Source organism: Symphalangus syndactylus, chromosome 1 (assembly GCF_028878055.3).
Source record: "Symphalangus syndactylus isolate Jambi chromosome 1, NHGRI_mSymSyn1-v2.1_pri, whole genome shotgun sequence".
Taxonomy (NCBI): Eukaryota; Metazoa; Chordata; class Mammalia; order Primates; family Hylobatidae; genus Symphalangus; species Symphalangus syndactylus.
Window position 1 is genome coordinate 76,861,045 of NC_072423.2, and position 18,497 is coordinate 76,879,541.

Genomic DNA, 18,497 nt, shown 5'->3' on the forward strand with positions numbered 1-18,497 from the left:
AGTTTCCAAAGCCTAGAAATATGGCTCACTGCAGAAAAGGGCAAGTGAGGTAACTCCTTTACTGGCAACAAGATAGGCCCTATTCTGTCTCCCCTTTCTTTAGGTTGAAAAACAAAATAAAAATACATTAAAACCTAATTCTAAAGGTGCTGGTTTCCTACTAGTTATTGTATTTACTGACTGACCATTTTAAAACTGGGGGGATATTTTGACAGTCTTTGTCAAAAAACAATCAATGAATTTAAATATCTCTTAACTCACAATTTTTTATCATGAGTGTGGTTTCCTATTTGCAATCTTAGGTCAGATTTAAAGGCAGTTACTTGAGTTTATTTTAACCAGTTGTTTTTCCTCCTTAATTGTGATTTGTAATATTTAATTTCTTAATGGTGCATATTGTTCTTTGTTATGCAGTAAAAAGTCATAAAGATGGGATTCACCTATGTTTATTTTATGCAAAATTTATTTTCAATTCACCTTTGAATATTCTCTGAGGCCACTGATTCAGAGTTTGGTTCTAGAGCATCTTTTTTTCAAGCCAGGCTCATGTGTGATACTCAGGAGGCCTATAAAACCCTTCAGATTGTATGAAAAAAAATTGTATCTTTGTGTGATTTTTCCCTGTGGGAGACTATATTGGCTTCATGAAATTTCAAAAGAGGTTCATTAAAAAATGTCACCAATTACCTTTAGTGTCATCACAAATTAATGAAGAAAGGCAATTCTATTCATTACCCATTTCACCTGCCACACTTGGAGATTCAGGTAACAAAAAAAACTCTGTATTACAAAATGAAGTAAGAAGGGAGGTTAAAAAAAGGCATTTGAAAAATTTTACAAATCACATGATGGGGCAACATATTTTCTTGAAGAAAGATACAAAGGTGCAATATTCAAACTCAACACTACGCATGTATGTGATCGTATTCTTCATTGCGTGGGAGGAAATGATTCCAGTTGAATATGATCATGACTTGCGGTTAAGTTCACTAGAGCTGTCTGAGCCTTTTATTTTAGAATTTAAAAGTAATAAAGACATAATTTGGATCAGACCCAGTCCATATTAGATATATACAGAGCAGTACAGTCCAAAGCTGAGAGCAGTGGGATGCGTGTGAATGTTACGCAAAAATAAATTAACAAAAAAAAGAAACACCATTTGGGACATATACGTGTAGACAATCTCGGCATTTCTTTCATCCTATCATTCTCTTGGTTTTTGAAAAAGGGTTGTTTGATCATGAATCGTTCCTACAGTGGGTAGATTTAGAAATGTTTAGATTCCCTAATATCCCTTCATTCACCCTGTAACTAGGAAGCAGCACCAGTCAGCATCTCGAGTGCTCACCACATTCGGACAAATCTTGGCTCCCCACCCACCCTGCTGCACAAACCTGTATGGGCTTTCACAGACTTGCCCATGCAGGGTCCCTCTAGGATTAAAGGAGGACCTAGCTGGACTACTTAAGAGCTTAGGTAACATGGAGCTAGACATGGATTTTAAGTTTTAGCATTAAAATGAATTAAGTACATTGAATTAAAGAATGATTCAGTTTAAATACAATGATCAATAGATAGGGAGACATTTGTTGCAATAAGAATGAATTTAATACATCTGGAAGCTTCTAAATAGAACAGTTATAATAGCTTTCAAAAAGTAAAAATAAAATTCAAAATAAAGAATGACTTTTTGTCTGAATGGAATCTGTCAAAGGAGAAGACAGAAGCTCCCCTTTCAAAATGTTGATTGTGGGAAGTTTTCAAGAAGACACAATGACGCTCTGGTAACACTCACCAGTGGAAGGATATGATATTAAATGCTCTCTTTATAACTTTGATATTACTAATGGTTTCAGAAATCAATAATTGAGAAATGTGCACATTCTTGGGTAGAAAGACACTGAAAAAGAAAGTTTTATGATGACACAGTTTTCTAATAATTATTTTATTCCATGAATTAAAACTTTAAACCAAATCTCAATTAGGAAATAAATGTTTGACCTTGAAATCATAAAGAGTTTCTGTCCTAAATGTTTCTTCTTTCCACAAAAATATATAATAATAGATGAAATATCTGTGTCTTTGGAACTCATAAATAAGCAAAGATTATTAACCAATTAAAAGAAAAACATAGTCTCTTTTATTATCCCTCAAAAGACTTTAAAAGAATCAATACCTATTTTAGGGGGACAGGCAGGGATATACCCATGCACAGTGTTATCTGCACGAATATTACTTCTAAATCAATCTAGGCATGAATATATATATTTTAAATTAGGCTTAGCGTACATCTTATTTTAAAACTTGGATTTTTACTAAATATATGTATATATTTTACTGTGCATATATATCACAAAGATCTTTTCATACCAATAATATGGATCTGCCTCAATAATAATTATTGGGTAGCAAAATAATAGGCATAATTAGAGAGGCTTAAATACAGGAATGCAGCAACAGTTAATTAGCACTTTAGGGCAAAACTCTTTTTTTCTTTTTACCCACATTCCTCACTCAGTTTGTAATTCCAACATCCAGTTGTCTATTTTGGGTTTGGTATCAATAAAATGGTCTCAGCTCCCCCTCCTATTTCATCTGGAAATATATCCAGCATTTGTGAAGGACAAATACTTTTCCAGGTCATTAGTGCCTTGCTCTAAAGTGTGACTCTAAAGCCATCCAGGAGTTTCTGACCAGCAGTCAGAGACACCAGTCTCTACTGTCCTCCCCAGGGTAAGCATTTTAGGAGGTAATGGCCTTATCTCAGTTCTTCCTAGGTTCAAACCATTTAGGGGATTACTCTTATCTTTATATGCCTCTCCCAGAATAGAGCCCAGGGCTTGGCACAGAATAGCTGATACTCAACATGTTTAATGAAAAACATAAAACATGAATGTTCTCAGTGATACAATTCTTTACCTGTGAAGGTGGCTGTAAGGTGTAATTCATTTGGTCTAGCGCTTCACCCTAACAAGGCGATTTTTCCTCCTAAGACAGGGACTTCTGCTTTAACTTAGAATCTAGCTCTGTACAATTGTTATCAGCTATCTAGAACACTGTGATGCAAAGAATTCTGAGGCTTTTCTGGGAAAGGCAGTAAGTTGGCCTGTGGTGCAGGAAGAGGCAATGAGAGACAGCATACTAGGGTGGTTGAGAGCTTGGGTTCTGAGCTAAACCACATGATTTTGTATCGTGGGTCCGCTTTTATATACATCCTAGCTGTGTGACTTTGGGTGTGTTTCTTAATCTCTCTGTAACTGAATCCTGTGTTCGCAAAACAGGGATAATAATAGCATGCATCTCATAGGGTCTTAGAGGATAAAATGAGGTAACCCAGGTACAGTGCTTAGTGCTGGCCCCTGGCGAATCCATTAGTACTGTGTCATCTGACAATCCTGTTGTGAAACAATGCATACAATAGTAAACTCAGAGAAGATGGAAGCTAACAGAATACTTTTTGGGAATTTTTATCATAAACCTTAAGGTAACAATTCTGAAGGGAAAGATCAAGGATAGCAACAGAAGTAGAAGACCCTAATGTAGAAGACACTGTGGATCGGCTATCTTGAAAGGCACTAAAGACGTCCCACAAATAATAACTTTGGGGTTGGGAGGGATCATTCTTCCTTGCCTCCCGCCTGGAAATCTCTATACTGTGCCTTTGGGTCACACAGGTATAGCTAATAGTGTCTTATTGATATCTGCTTTTATCTGGTTCCTTCTAGGCGAGGACAATATTCCTTATAGTTTGTTGTACAGATGGCGACAGCTGGAAGAGGGTGGGTGGGGGTCCATGCATGGTTTTGATGAACTTTCACCTCACACATCCATTTCTTATATTTGATGACATCCACCTCAGTTACCTTTGTCAAAAGTAAACCCATTTTTAGAAAGTGAAATACCTGGAGATACTGTCATGTGAATCTAAACTATCCATCCTGTGGGCTGTCTGTGCACCTGAAGCAGCTCCGGGATGCTCGTCAATGGTGTCCAGTCCAGACTCTCTGGAAAGGTTCATGATGTGGTTCTGATAGTACATGTGGATGCTCTCCCGAGTTGGAACATTGCCCTGAGGAGAATGAGACATTGCCACAGTTCTTACGGAGGCATCTACCTGTATAGCCACCTGGCATTTCTTAACGCAGACAGCTTTTCATACCCATGCATGCCTGGATAAGGATTAGGACCATGCTAGGCAAGTGGGGATTGATGTCGACTCATTTCATAAGTAGTTTCCAACATTACTAGGTAGATCTAAGTAAATGTCTTCTTATAGGTAGATACTTTTGCCAAATCATAGTAACTTTTCAAGAAATGAACTATTATTTTTAAATACAGTCTTTAAACCATATATTTTGTTATTCTGTGTATGTCCTACTTTTTCTTATAAAACAGTTTCAGATCAAACTTTCCAGACTTCAGTGTTCAGGAGGGAGAAAAAAAACACCACTTTCTACACTTTCTAGACTAAAACTCTAATTCTCTATTAGATATAGGGATATAGAACAAGGCAAAGTCTGTACACCTGCAAACTGTGGTGAGGGGAGGGATAGGATGAATAAAGTTGCCATTCTGTGACATGTGTGTGTGTGTGTAGGTGCATGTGCATGACATTTAATTATTTTAATTCTTAGTGTGGAATAGATTTAAATATACAGAAAAGCAAAGGGGTTATGCCACAACTGTCTGGAAAGAAAGGGCTTTGTCTTATCCTACCTGGAGTTTTGGACATTGACTTTTAATGTCTTCCTAATGTGGGAAGGAGCAAAAAGAATTACACCGGCAGTGTTACCTTCTTAATTTCTCTCGTCAACATGCATCGTTCAATTCTCAGAACTGTAGATATATCAATATGCTCCCTTGAAATGGAGTTAAGCCAAGTAGTGAAACTGTCCACTGTTGCCAGAAATAGGACCCAGGTAAATTTCAAAATATTAAATATCCTCTTGATGATATTATCTAGGAGGAAGAAAGGCAACGAGATGTTAAAGGAACGAAATACCATTGATTTTGCTTTTGTGTAGCCCAGCGATATTTTACCAAAGCTGGACCTGGCTCTTGGCCTGTGCATCTAATAAGGCATGTGACTCAGATACTCATCATGCACACAGGAGAGCTGCCATGCAGGAAGCTTTCGTGGGGCTTTGCACACACGCAGTGGCAGACCAAATCAGGATAGAACTTGTAATCTTTAGTGGAAATAGCAAGCAGAGCGGCTCCCTATGCGGCTGACCCTTGAACAACATGGGTTTGGACTGCGTGGATCACTCTACACATGGATTGTTTTCAGTAAAAGTTGCTCCAAACGTGCCTGCCTCTTCTGTCTCCCCTTCCACCTTCTCTCCTCCACCTCTTCTGCCTCTGCCACCCCTAAGACAGCAAAACCAACCCCTCTTCCTCCTCCTCAGCCCACTCAAGGGAAAGACGACGAGGATGCGAGCTTTATGATGGTCCACTTCCATTTACTGAATAAGAACAATATTTTGTTTCTGATTTTCTTCATGACATTTTCTCTAGCTTCCCTATATAATATGTGTATATAGTGACATCTGATGTTCTGTGTGACAATTTCCCACCTGTGCTGTCACTACCCTGGTGACACCCAAACCTCAAAACCATGTCACACCTAACAGTCTTCCATGAGGTACATTTAGGAAGCAAGGAAAAGAGAGGGTATCTTTTGCTGAGCAAGGAGGCACAGGAAGAGAACGGCCGCTGCTTGAAGCTGAATGAAGTGAGTCGCTGTGGCCGCTGAACAGGAGATGCCATGAGCACCTATGTTTCCCTCTCCACCCCTCCTCACATCCTTTACAAAATCTCAAGCAAGGTGTGTATTTCTCACAATCATTCAGATAGCGCCTCTAGCTGCTCTATGTAGACATAAAGGGGAAGCTTGGCTCTGGAGGATGAAAGGCTTGGAGTTACACCCATCAATGAACTTTAGCAGCTCCTTATATTTTCGACATGTATTTTTCTCATATCCACAATTGTTTTCTTAGAAATGATGAAGATGAACATTATTATGGCATAGTTTTGCTACAGTGGGCCTGATGGTAAGGCTGCAGCCACTGCACTGGAGACGTGAATCACAGGCGCTTTGTGAACCCGGGTGACGACTCACCAACAGGGAAAGTGAGGACTCGAGTTTAACCACAGGGGCAGTAGGGCACAGTGGTTAAGAGCACACACTCTGGATTCAGACTTCTTGGGTTCAAATCCCAACTCTACTCTTTAGTGGTTATATAGGCTTGGTTAATACAACTAAGAGGTTAAGTTGGTTAATCTCTCTCTGCCTCAGTTCCCTGTTTTGAGAGAGTTAAACAAGTTAATATACTCCAAACTCTCGAAAAAGTGCCTGAGAAACAAGACACATGATCTGAAGTGTTGGCAGTTGTTACGGTGTGAGGCTTTGCAGCAATAAGAGTGTCCAGGTCCACATATATGTGTGTCCAATGACCTAGAATTGGAAGTCTGGGTTTGAGGACTGGCACAGTGGAGGGCATTAGGTGGCCTTCAGTAAGTCTCCTTTCGTGCTAGCAGAGGGCAGCCTTGGAAGCATTTGTGTGGGGACACAAAGAGCCTGACGCCTGGCCTGCTGATAGATAACCGCATAGATGCTCCAAAGCAGACGAAGAAATGGCATGATTAGAGAGGGCTAGAGAGCATCGAGTTCATTTCATTTGGAGGTTTTGGCCTTTTCTTCTTCCCGCATAAAGATACCTTCCTCCAAATCACATACTATGAGGAGCCCAAATGGCACTGTGGCTGGACCGGGAGTTGGAAGACAAGGGTTCCATACCTGACTCTCTTATCTGTGGAATCCAGAACAAGTCACCAACTCACTGAGCTTGGTTTTCCCCTCCTAAAATGAAGAGTTTGGTCCTAACCTTCTAGAGTATCTCTAATTTCCCCAGTCCTACTCATCTCTCATTTACTTCCTCCTCTCTGTGTTTTTAAAAAATAATTGCCAGTATTTTTGGTGTGTGCCTTCATTCTGATGGCTTCCATGGGACATCAAGAATTTGCTCCCTAAAAGCCTCTTTCATAGGTGCTTGCATAAAGGAATTTACAAACTGACACTAATTCAACATTTTATCCAACTGCATAAAGTCCAGACCTGCTTTTAAGAGTCATTTTGCAATTTCAGTGGAGATGAGATTCCAAGGGATACTGATTATTTACTCATAGTCCAGAAAACAGTGTTCGATTCACAATTTTTCAGGCAGCCTTCCATTATATACCATCTGGGCAGGTATCATTTTCAAAGTTCTCACAGCTCATATTTGTCTTTATTTTGTTACCTGGTCCATCGGATTTCTTTTTGATTGGTTCATCCTCCCGGTCTTCCCATTCCACAGGACCTGCCAAGTGTGTTCAATAAAGGTGAGTTAAATTCCATTTAGAGTAAATTAAATGCCAATATTACTCTTCTAGATTAAAAGGAATTTTATAATTAACTCTAAGACATTCTGTCTATTTCAAGAGTTCCTCGGGAAAAGTTGTTAGAATTCATAGCTCTTAGATTATTTTACTCCACGCCAGCATAAATATTATGTAAACCAAGGATGTGTAAACTACATTCGCTGGTAGGTACTGGCCAGTACTGGTGGGTTGACTGTTGTCAAATGGCCTGTGAGTTCAGAATGGTTTTTATATTTTTAATAGTTGAAAAATCTAAAGGAGAATAATATTTGGTGCATGTGAAAATTATGTGAAATTCAAATTGAACAGTCATGCCCATTTGTCTGTATATTATCTATAGCTGCTTTTGCCCTATAATGGCAGATTTGAGTTGAAACAGAGACTTCATGAATAGTAAACCTTAAAATATTTACTATGAATGCTGGGTGCAGTGGCTCATGCCTGTAGTCCCAGCACTTTGGGAGGCTGAGGAGACAGGATAGCTTGAGCCCAGGAGTTTGAGACCAGCCTGGGCACCATAGTGAGACCTCGTCTCTACAGAAAATCAAAATATTAGCTGGGTGTGGTGGCACACACCTGTAGTTCCAGCTATTTGGGAGGCTGAGGGTGGGAGGATTGCTTGAACCTGGGAGCCGTGATTGTGCCACTGCACTCCAGCCTGGGCAAAAGAGTAAGACCTTGTCTAAAATAAATAAATAAATAAATAAATAAATAAATAAATAAATTTGCTATGATGTTCTTTATAGAAAATGTTTGTCATATCTTAAAATGACATTATGGGATTTCATTTAATTTCATATCCTCTTATTTAAGGCTAAAATGGTCAGATCTATCAAATGAAAGTGCAGGATAGCTAGTTAAATTTGAATGTAAGATAAACAAGAAATTTTAAATTTAAGAACATTTAAAAATATATTTAGGAGAGGTAAGTGCAGATTCCTTAAAAGCACATATTGTGTCATGGTAAAGTCTGGGATTCTGGTGTACCCATCACCAAATGGCAAACATTGTACCCAACAGGTAATTTTTCAACCCTCAATCCCCCTGTCCCCAACTCTCCCGCATTTGATAATCTCCAGTGTCTATGACTGCCCTCCATATGCCCATGTGCACCCATTGCTTAGCTCCCACTGATAAGTGAGAACATGAGGTATTTGATTTTCTGCATTATTTCAGTTAAGATAATGGCCTCCAGTTCCAACCACGTTGCTGCAGAAGACATGATTTCATTCATTTTTATGGTGGAGCAGTATTCCACGACATATATATATATATATCATTTTCTTTATCCAGTCCTCCGTTGATGGACACTTAGGTTGATTACATATTTATGCTATTGTGAATAGTGCTACAATAAACATGTGAGTGCAGGTACCTTTTTGATATAATGATTTTCTTCCCTTTGAATATATACATAGTAGTGGGACTGCTGGATTGAAGGGTAGTTCTATGTTTAGTTCTTTAAGAAATCTTCATTTTCTTTTGAGTTTTTAATTTTATTTATTTGGGTACCAGTGATTGATTCCAAATAAACCTTTTTACAAAAAGGATATAAGGTGGTTTAGGGTTATATATGAAATATAACAGGATAACAGGTAGATGAGAAAGTAAAATGAAAAAATCAGGTTAGGAGACACAAAATAGACCCAGGAATGAGGCTAGAACATTTATAATTTGGTGTTGATGCTGTCATCTGATAGAGGATGTTGTTCATACTGTTGCTCTGAAGAAGTACATCTTGAGAATTTTCAAATAATGATGTGAAGTTTGAAGTAGGTATCTTAAATCTTCATATTTTTAAAGTATAAGTATGTTCCGTGAAATATGTCCAGATTATACTTAAGCTAAACATTATTTGTTATGTTAAAAACTCAAACTGGGCTTCATATATATAGAGAGGATATATATATGTATATATGAATATGTGTGTGTGTGTGTATATATATACACATGAAGCCCAGGTAACATGTAGAGAGAATATATAAATCTTATATATATTCTCTCTCTCTCTGTATATATATATATATATATATAAAATATATATATCTCATATATATGTCCTATATACTGTCTCTGTGTGTGTATATATAATATATAATTATAATATATATTATAATTATATTTTATATATAATATATTATATTATAATATATAATATATTATAATATAATATATAATATATAATATATTATATTAAATATTAAATATTATATAATATATAATATTAAATATAATATATTAAATATTATATGTTATATATATTAAATATAATATATATTATAATTATATATATTATATATTAGGTATTTTATATATATACACACAGAGACAGAATATATACAGGACATATATATGAGATATATATATTTTATATATATATACACAGAGAGAGAGAATATATATGACTTACACATTCTCTCTATATATTACCTGGGCTTCTTGTGTATGTGTGTATATATATATATGTACACATACATACACACACACATATTCATATATATAATTATTATATATTATATATTAAATATAATATATATTATATATATATATATATTAGAGTCAGGTCTTGCTCTGTTGCCCAGGTTGGAGTGCAATGGTGTGATTATAGCTCACTGCAGCCTTGACCTCCAGGGCCCAAGTGATCCTCCCTCCTCAGCCTCCCAAGTAGCTAGGACTACAAGTGTACAACACCACACCTGACTATATTAAGAAAAAATCTTTTTAGAGATGTTGCCTGGGCTGATCTCAAACTCCTGGGCTCAAATGATCCTTCTACCGCAGCGTCCCAAGTTGCTGAGATTACAGGCGTGAGCCATAGCTCCTGGCTCAGTTTCCTGCATTTTATCTGGTTACCCTATCTAAGGTCATTCATGATCTGACTCCAGGAATCTTCTCAAACTTATTTTCTGCCACCCTCTTTACTACTGCTGCTCCACATCTGGTCTTGACCAGCTAAGCTGACCTGCTCTTTATTTTTTATGCATGGGCTTGCTTGCTTCTGCTAGAATGTCAGGCTGTGTGCAAATACTCCCTTCTTCATGGAGCATTCCCTGAAGACATACTTGGCTACAAGATATCCTTTCTCCCTCAGGTCCCACACTACTTTACTTTTTAAAATGGAACTTTGCAGTTTTGATATCATTAGGAATTTTTTCCCTATACTTATCTTGCCTACCAGTTACAATGAAAGGCTTTAGAACAAAGAAGTCTAGTAGGAATTTCAGACCCACTACTCACTGAATGGCTATGTGCCCTCAGGCAAGTTGCTTTATTCTGTGGGACCTTATTTGCTCCTCTGTAGAGCAGGGATAATAAAATGACCCTGTGCTGTCATTTTAGGAGGGTGCAGGACACTAACCACTATTTTTATTTGTCCCTCTTCCTCGAGAATCCTGTTGCTGTGGGCAAGAGGTGGTTTTTACCGGAGGCATCAGCGTGACTGTTCAAAATAATATGGGCACCCAGGATGTTGGGCAGGGTGGTATATGTATTCCTGTGTCCAGGAGGGCTGGGGGCAATGTCGGTTCGGGAGAGTTCGTGCACCTGTGTGGGTGCGTGGGTGTAGGGTGGTGGGCGGATGGGTGGGAGAGGATTCATATATGTGAGCAACTGTGGATCCTTGGGTGCGAGTCCACCGGAGGAAGGGCTTCACGCTGCCTGGGGCTGGAAGAGCTTGTGTGCGAGCCTGTGTTCGGGCGCATGAGGATGGAAGTGTCGCGGCTAGAGCCCGGGCCAGGTGGAGCAGGGCCAGGGCTGGGCTCTCAGGTGGGTCCCCGAACTCCCCGGGCGCCCAGCGTTGCCTCCCTTCGCCTTCGCCGCAGGCACCCACTACCTGCGGGGCGGTAACAACGCGCGCCAGCCGTGGCACAACGCGGAGGGCCGGCTGCGGTACGGGCTACGCCCGGCGAACCCCACGAGGAGGGCCTAGCCACCCTGCACAGCGTGCTGCTCCGCAAGCAGCCGTTCCTGTGTCGCGCTGTGCCGCTCTACTACACCAGCCGCCACGCTGTGCACATGTCCTTCCGCCAGCTCTTCCAGGACCTGGCCCGCTACATGCGGGACGCCGACGTGCGCTGGGAGTACTGCGCGCGCGCCAAGCGCGGCCAGACAGACACCCCGCTGCCAGGTGGTTTCAGCAAGGACCAGGTGTACCTGAACGGCATCCTGTGCATTCTGGGACATCGCCAGACCATCGATTTCCCGCTGCTGACCTCACCGGGCAAGGTGTCCTATGAGGATGTGGACCACCTGCGGCCCCATGGGGCGCTGGATAATACCCGGGTGCCCCACCTTATGCAGGACTTGGCACGCTACCGGCAGCAGCTGGAGCACATCATGGCCACCAACCGGCTGGATGAGGCGGAGCTGGGTCGCCTGCTGCCCGACTGATGTAGGTTGAGGGCTGCAGACAGAGGCCCTGGACAGAAGCTCCAGATACGCGCCCAGAACATGAAGCTGTTTGCTCTGTGCTTCCACGGCCTGGGTGTTTCTTGGAGGGTGTTGGGAGGGCAGGAGCATTCCTTGAGAAGGAGTGGCAACATCAAAGGGTTTGTGTCCCTTGCTAGCTTCCCTGGGGCCTGGGGACCTGCAACAGCATGTCTGGCAAACTGAGTCGCCCTCCTGCCTCCAGCTCTCTGTTGAGCAGAGGGAAGGCATGGGGGCAGGAAGGGAGCTGAGCATTGATGGGGATGAGGGTGGTTTGGGAATAGAAACTTGTTCTTGCATGAGATGGCTTTGGTTGTCCCGGTACTCCAGTCTTTCCCTTCCCTCACCTGTCCCCTTGGTGCTCCTTCAGCATTCGTGCTGTCTGCCTCTCACTGGGTCCTGGTGGGGGTCGGGATCCCTTCTTCTGGGGTGATTGATGGCCTGAGCCTGAGGTCTGGTAGTAGAGACCCAGCTGGTTTGGGGTGTGCTTTCCAACATTTTGCCTCTCTCACTGGTCATGTATTTATTCCATATTTATATGGTCTACTTCCTGTAGCTGGGAGCAGCAGCTCCTGAAGGTTCCATGGCAGGGAACAAGACACTCCTTCTGGAAGGTACTGATTTTCCTAGCCCCACTCCCATTACATGCACACCTCCCCCACCCCCCACACACATACAGTGATTCAGGCCTTGTGAATCAAGCCCAAGAGCTCCCTTGGCCCTGTCCCCACTCCCTCCACTGGCCTCTGCTTTTCCTGTCTTTGCCCACACCCTCACAGCTGGTCTCTGGCAGAGGCTGGCATAGCCTAGGAGCAGCTGCAGTTGTGCCTGAGGGACAGGCCCTAGAGTTTAGTGGCCCAAGTCCTAAACCCCTCCTGGACCAGGTGAGGTGCAGAGCGCCTTTTGTATAAGTTACTGATCAGAATCCTCACTGAGCTCCCAGTCCAGAGGGAAGCCAGACAATTAAAACAGTAATGACAAAAAAAAAAGAAAAAAGAAAAAAAGGGATAAGAAGCCTGACATATAAATAGCATGAATTGATAAGAACAAACAACCCGACTGAACGATGTGGGAAAATGCTAAGTGTTTAAATCCTAGACTTGAAAAGAAAAAATCGCCAACAAAATGTGAAATAAAAATGCTCAGTTTAATTACTTAAGAATTCAACTACATTCAAATGAAAATAAAAGCCATTTGTCATCCTTAGAAAGAAAAATGGTAAAAACAGGAGTAATATCCTGTGGCGTGAGGCTAAAGGAAATTGGACACTCTTGTCCCTCACATGGAGGAGGGCAAAGTACTAAAACCTTTCAGAAAAATATCGATTAAAGTAAAAACAGGCACACTCTAAATAAGTCATCCCACTTTTGCGAAATCTGTTCTGTGGAAAATGCATGTTCTTCCTAACCTTTGCTAAGCATTTAAACACCCTCGTATGTATTATGACGTATAAATGTTTCTGCAGTGGTATCTATTACGGCACTGTTCATTGTGGCAAAAATCCGGAAGCAACCTTATGTCCATTAAGGGTGAGAGGATTGAATAAATTATGCATATCTGCACTATGGAATATTTTGCAGCTATTAAAAAAGAGTGATATGATTTTATAAATACTTAATTGGAGAAATGTTCATGACATTGGTAATGAAAATGCAAGAGTAATTTGTAGAGCATGAACTTATTAAAAGAAATAAAAAAGAGGCCGAGCGCAGTGACTCACGCCTGTAATCCCAGCACTTTGGGAGGCCGAGGCGGGCGGATCACGAGGTCAGGAGATCAAGATCATCTTGGCTAACACGGTGAAACCCCGTCTCTACTAAAAGTACAAAAAATTAGCCGGGCGTGGTGGTGGCACCTGTAGTCCCAGCTACTCGGGAGGCTGAGGCAGAAGAATGGCGTGAACCCAGAAGGCAGAGCTTGCAGTGAGCTGAGATGGCGCCACTGCACTCCAGCCTGGGCAACAGAGCAAGACTCCGTCTCAAAAAAAAAAAAAAAAACCAATAAAGGAAACCACCTGCATACACGTGTGTGCACATGAGAAATGAAGTGAAAGTGAACACAACATACTGTTAGGATTTGTAACCTTAGAGGACAGGATTTTGAGGTGACTGGGTTGGGGCAGATTATACATGTACCTCTTTACTGTTTGACCTGTTCCAGCAATTGTGTATTAATTTTGTCTTCTTAAAGCAATAAAGTAAGATAAAGTTACTAGGATGTATCGGGGGGAAGAAAGGTCAAAAAGAAGAGACTTTGTAATTAGAGTTCCATTAGAAATTATCTTTTCCTTTTTATTTTTTAATGCCTTTTATATTTCACAAGCCACCTATGGATACATTTCCTTTGTAAAGAAACAAAATACAGGCCGGGCGCAGTGGCTCACGCCTGTAATCCCAGCACCTTGGGAGACCAAGGTGGACGGATCACTTGAGGTCAGGAGTCCAAGACCAACCTGGCCAACATGGTGAAACTCCATCTCTACTAAAAATACAAACATTGCTAGGGGTGGTGGTGTGCGCCTGTAGTCTCAGCTACTCAGGAGGCTGAGGCACGAGAATCACTTGAACCTGGGAGGCTGAGGTTGCAGTAAGCCGAGATCACCCCACTGCACTCCAGCCTGTGTGACACAGAGAGACTCTGTCTCAAAAAAAAAAAAAAAAAGAAACAAAATACAACAGATGAGCCTTATCTTTAATCATGCCACTTAATCTCCACTTTCTCAAGAAGTAACAGCTGTTACCAATGAGTGACTATTCCTCCTGATCTTTCTCTTGCATTCATAAGCTATTATATGCATCCATTAAAAATGCAAAATACTGTCTTGAGGTACTACTCTGACTTCATTTGTTTCATGATTTCGTAATGTGCGTGCCATTTGCAATGTGTTGTTTTTTACTTAATAATGTGTCAGGAATTGTTCTCCATACCAGCTCAAAGCTATCCATCTCATTTTTAAAGCACTGAATAACATTCCATAATATATTAGTAACATAATGTGTTTAACTCTTCTTCTTCATATGGGCATTTAGGATGTTTCCAAATTTTTTGTTATTAACAAATAGCGTCTGATGAATACTCTTAGACATGTGTGTTTGTACACATGTGCAAGTACTGCTATAGAATAAGCCAAACACCTAGGCGTGGGACTGATCTGTAGTATGATATGCAACATTTGAGCTTTTAGCAGGTAATGACACACAACTCTTCAAAGTAGATATACTACTTCACAACACAACTCATGGTATATGTAAGTACTTATTTTCCTACCAGCTCCCAAGCAGTGACATTATCCAGTGTTCAGGTTCCTGTCAATCCAATGGGTTAAGAAAACAGTATGTCAAAATATTTCATTTGTATTTCTTGTTTATAGTGAGACTGAGCACCTTTTGGTCATTTTTGTTTTCTGGTCTGTGAATTGTTTTTCATACCCTCTCATTGATTGAATTGAATTTTTCTTTTCTTGATTTCTAGCAGTTCTTAACATACACAGAATACTCATCTTTAGTCTGATATATACAATAAAATATTGCTCCTGAGTGAATCACCTGCACTTCAACTTCACTTTTGATGTTTTTTGTTATAGTTTGAAATATTTTTACTCTTAGACATGTATTTATATCATGTTTTCAAATATCTTGGTATAATGCTGAATATATGTTCCTTTTGTTTGCTTGTTTCTGAGTATTGTTTAAGTGTGCTTTCCCTTTTTTCTTGGTTAAATTGCCAAAGTTTCAGCTTTCTTATTGGCTATTTATTTATTTATTTTTTAGACGAGGTCTTGCTCTGTCGCCCAGGCTGGAGGGCAGTGGTGCGATCTCGGCTCACTGCAAGCTCTGCCTCCCGGGTTCACGCCATTCTCCTGCCTCAGCCTCCCAAGTAGCTGGGACTACAAGCGTCTGCCACCACCCCCGGCTAATTTTTTGTATTTTTAGTAGAGACGAGGTTTCACCGTGTTAGCCAGGATGGTCTCGATCTCCTGACCTCGTGATCCACTCGCCTTGGCCTCCCAAAGTGCAGGGATTACAGGCATGAGCCACCGCGCCTGGCCTTAGCTTTTTCTAAGAACAATTTTTAACTTAATGATCAGGTCATGTTCTGTAGTATTTCTCTTTTTTTAATTACTTAATATCCATGTAAAAAATTAGTTTTCTTCTACTTTTTTTGGGTTTCATTTGCATTCCTTTTTTCCTACTTAAAAAAAAAAATATATATATATATCTCCTAACTTTGTGCTTTAATTTATTCCAAGTGGCAGAAATGACCAATTAAGGACAAATTAAAACTCTTGGCGTTCTTTAGAATTTAAAAATCTTAATCCCTCAGAAGTTCCTGTCCTTTGCAGACAAGGCTGGGGAGCACAGCCTGAAACCTGCTACACCCGCCGCAGCCACCCACCCACCACTTACCCTCCTTGGATCCTTTCCGCCTTCGTTTCCGTTCTTCTCTTGCAGACCTTTTTTTCTCTTTGTGTCTTTGTCGGAGTGCTGTTTTAGGATCAGTAATCCAGGCTTGATAAACAAACTGAAGAGGAGAAAGTTCAATTATTTTCTGGCCTTTTAATAATTTGAAATAAAAAAAAGGGACCTACATCAAGCTTCCTGACTTTTGAAATATTTTTTCCTCCCAACACAAACTAAACATCCCGGTGCTATTTTTATTATCATGAGATTCAATTTTTTTTTTTTTAGAAAAAGACAACAGATGTTGTAGTAATATATTTCATCTGGTATCACAGATATCCTGAGATAAACTTTGGGTATACCACACAAACCATCATTTCTCCTAAGTCCCTACGTCTCACCACAATTTGTGATACTTATTACTGATGCTTTTGCACTGTCCACAACAGGTATAAGCTGGAAGGCTCATTCAGTATCAGTAGTTTCTCCCATCACAAATAAACTTTGAGTCAAAAGCAAAATAACATCTTTAGTAGTCTTATTTACTTTGGGAAAATAGTTTTGTGCATTTGATACTCTCCCTTCTGAATAACAGCTATTACCAGCGACTTGAGAAAGGGATTTGGAGAATGATTAGTACTTTGCGAGGAAAAAAAATGTGATATTAAGGTTAAGGAGTTATTCCAGAATAGCATTAAAGAAAAACTGTGGGGCTTTTGGTTGCCTTTTGTCATTTTCATTCAAGGGCTGAAAATAGTTGCATTAATATATTATAACTGATAACCAGGAAAGAGCAATTGTGAAGAGCCCCCTGCCAAGAGTCTCCCAAATCATGCAGAAAGAACAAAAAGAAAACCTTGATAGAAAAAGCCATATAGCAACATGAAGCCAAGCAGGCATGCCTCTCATGCACCACAAACACACCTGGGTCTCAGGGAAGCTGGGTTTTTCATTATGATGATAAAGTTAAATAAATGTTTTCTGGGAGCTCTTTAAACCCAGAACTTTTCATCTTATTCTATAGTATTTTCAGATTTCTGAAATCTTTGAAAAACACAGCGTAAGCAAATCAGTGGCATTGTGAAGTCAGTAGAAAGTAAAGAGAGATTCAACTTTTCCATACATGGAAATGGAAGGGTCATAGGTTACTATAATAGAAAAACTGTTTCTTTTTTTTCTCACTGGTAGAAATCTGAATTTCATGAGAAATTAAAACAAATGCAACATCTGTATTATTTCTGAATAACAAATTCCAGGAGGCAAAAAATTATTCTATTTTAGGCCAAAAGAATATTTTACATAATGGGAAGACGAACTGGAATTTTCAGGAGGATTGAATAAAGGAATTTTTAGTAGATGTTTATTGGCTATGTTAATTGGGAATTCCATCAAGAATATCTTTGAGTTATAGTACATTAATAAGAAACTTGCCTCTGCACAATATTGGTTGTTTTAAAATAATCTGATTACTGAACATAAGAAATTTTCAGGTTTAAGAGCAACATATGGTGACATTTCCTTTAAAAAAGTGTTATCACAATATTGCTTTTAGATGATGCATGAATCCCGAAAATAGAAAACAAAAAAGTAATTGAGGATTTGTGAATATAAGAGGCACACAAGTTGGAGGAATTCTTTTTCTCTGAAGAAAAAGGAAACTAGGAGGAAAAGGAGAGAGGAAAAGGGATGTGGAGGGTGGAATCGAAGAAGTCTTGTAGAAAGGGTGGGTGCCATTAACATTCTGGTTTATAAAAGGGCACTCCTGACTCAACAAAGGACCCCCAAAGAAGAAGCATGTCAGTGCTGCCTCACTGCCATGAGAATTGAGGTATGCAAACCAGGGAAAACGGAGAGAGGAGGGAGTCATAGGGTAATTCCTTATTTGTAGGTAAATTATCTTAACTTTGATGTTTTGAAATAGAAACATTTTACAGTTCCAGGAATTATTAAGAGGGTCAGAAAAACGTTGACAACGAAGAGGAGGGGGAAACGTCCCAATCCTTACTGAGTCAAGAAATGGAAGGCTCTTACCAAACTTCCCAAGGTTTTTTTGTTTTTTTTTTTTGAGATGGAGTCTTGCTCTGTCGCGCAGGCTGGAGTGCAGTGGCGCCATCTCGGCTCACTGCAAGCTCCGCCTGCCAGTTCCTGCCATTCTCCTGCCTCAGCCTCCCGAGTAGCTGAGACTACAGGCGCCTGCCACCATGCCCGGCTAATTTTTTGTATTTTTAGTAGAAATGGAGTTTTACTGTG

The 18,497-nt window shown here is 40.1% G+C and overlaps 2 protein-coding genes across 4 annotated transcripts in view; one reads left to right on the forward strand and one right to left on the reverse strand.

Moving 5' to 3' along the window:
* The window catches only part of PIEZO2 (piezo type mechanosensitive ion channel component 2), a 479,216-nt gene that overhangs the window by 40,732 nt on the left and 419,987 nt on the right, over positions 1-18,497 (reverse strand). For all 3 annotated transcript variants that reach the window (XM_055238811.2, XM_055238801.2, XM_055238791.2), the window contains 4 exons: positions 16,254-16,368; positions 7,302-7,361; positions 4,793-4,959; positions 3,903-4,069 (listed from right to left, as the gene is read on the reverse strand). In XM_055238811.2, the coding sequence (XP_055094786.2) occupies positions 3,903-4,069; positions 4,793-4,959; positions 7,302-7,361; positions 16,254-16,368 (509 nt within the window). The remainder of the gene's footprint in view (positions 1-3,902; positions 4,070-4,792; positions 4,960-7,301; positions 7,362-16,253; positions 16,369-18,497) is intronic.
* On the forward strand, positions 3,099-13,041 carry LOC129460664 (microtubule-associated tyrosine carboxypeptidase 1-like). The gene is made up of 3 exons (XM_055238823.2): positions 3,099-3,233; positions 7,359-7,383; positions 11,244-13,041. Exon 3 carries the CDS (start codon positions 11,437-11,439, stop codon positions 11,809-11,811), a length of 375 nt encoding a protein of 124 aa, XP_055094798.1. The 5' UTR covers positions 3,099-3,233; positions 7,359-7,383; positions 11,244-11,436; the 3' UTR covers positions 11,812-13,041.

What these genes read in the sequence shown, in the direction of transcription:
- LOC129460664 (XM_055238823.2), top strand. Translation starts at nt 11,437, where the DNA reads ATGTCCTTCCGCCAGCTCTTCCAGGACCTGGCCCGCTACATGCGGGAC.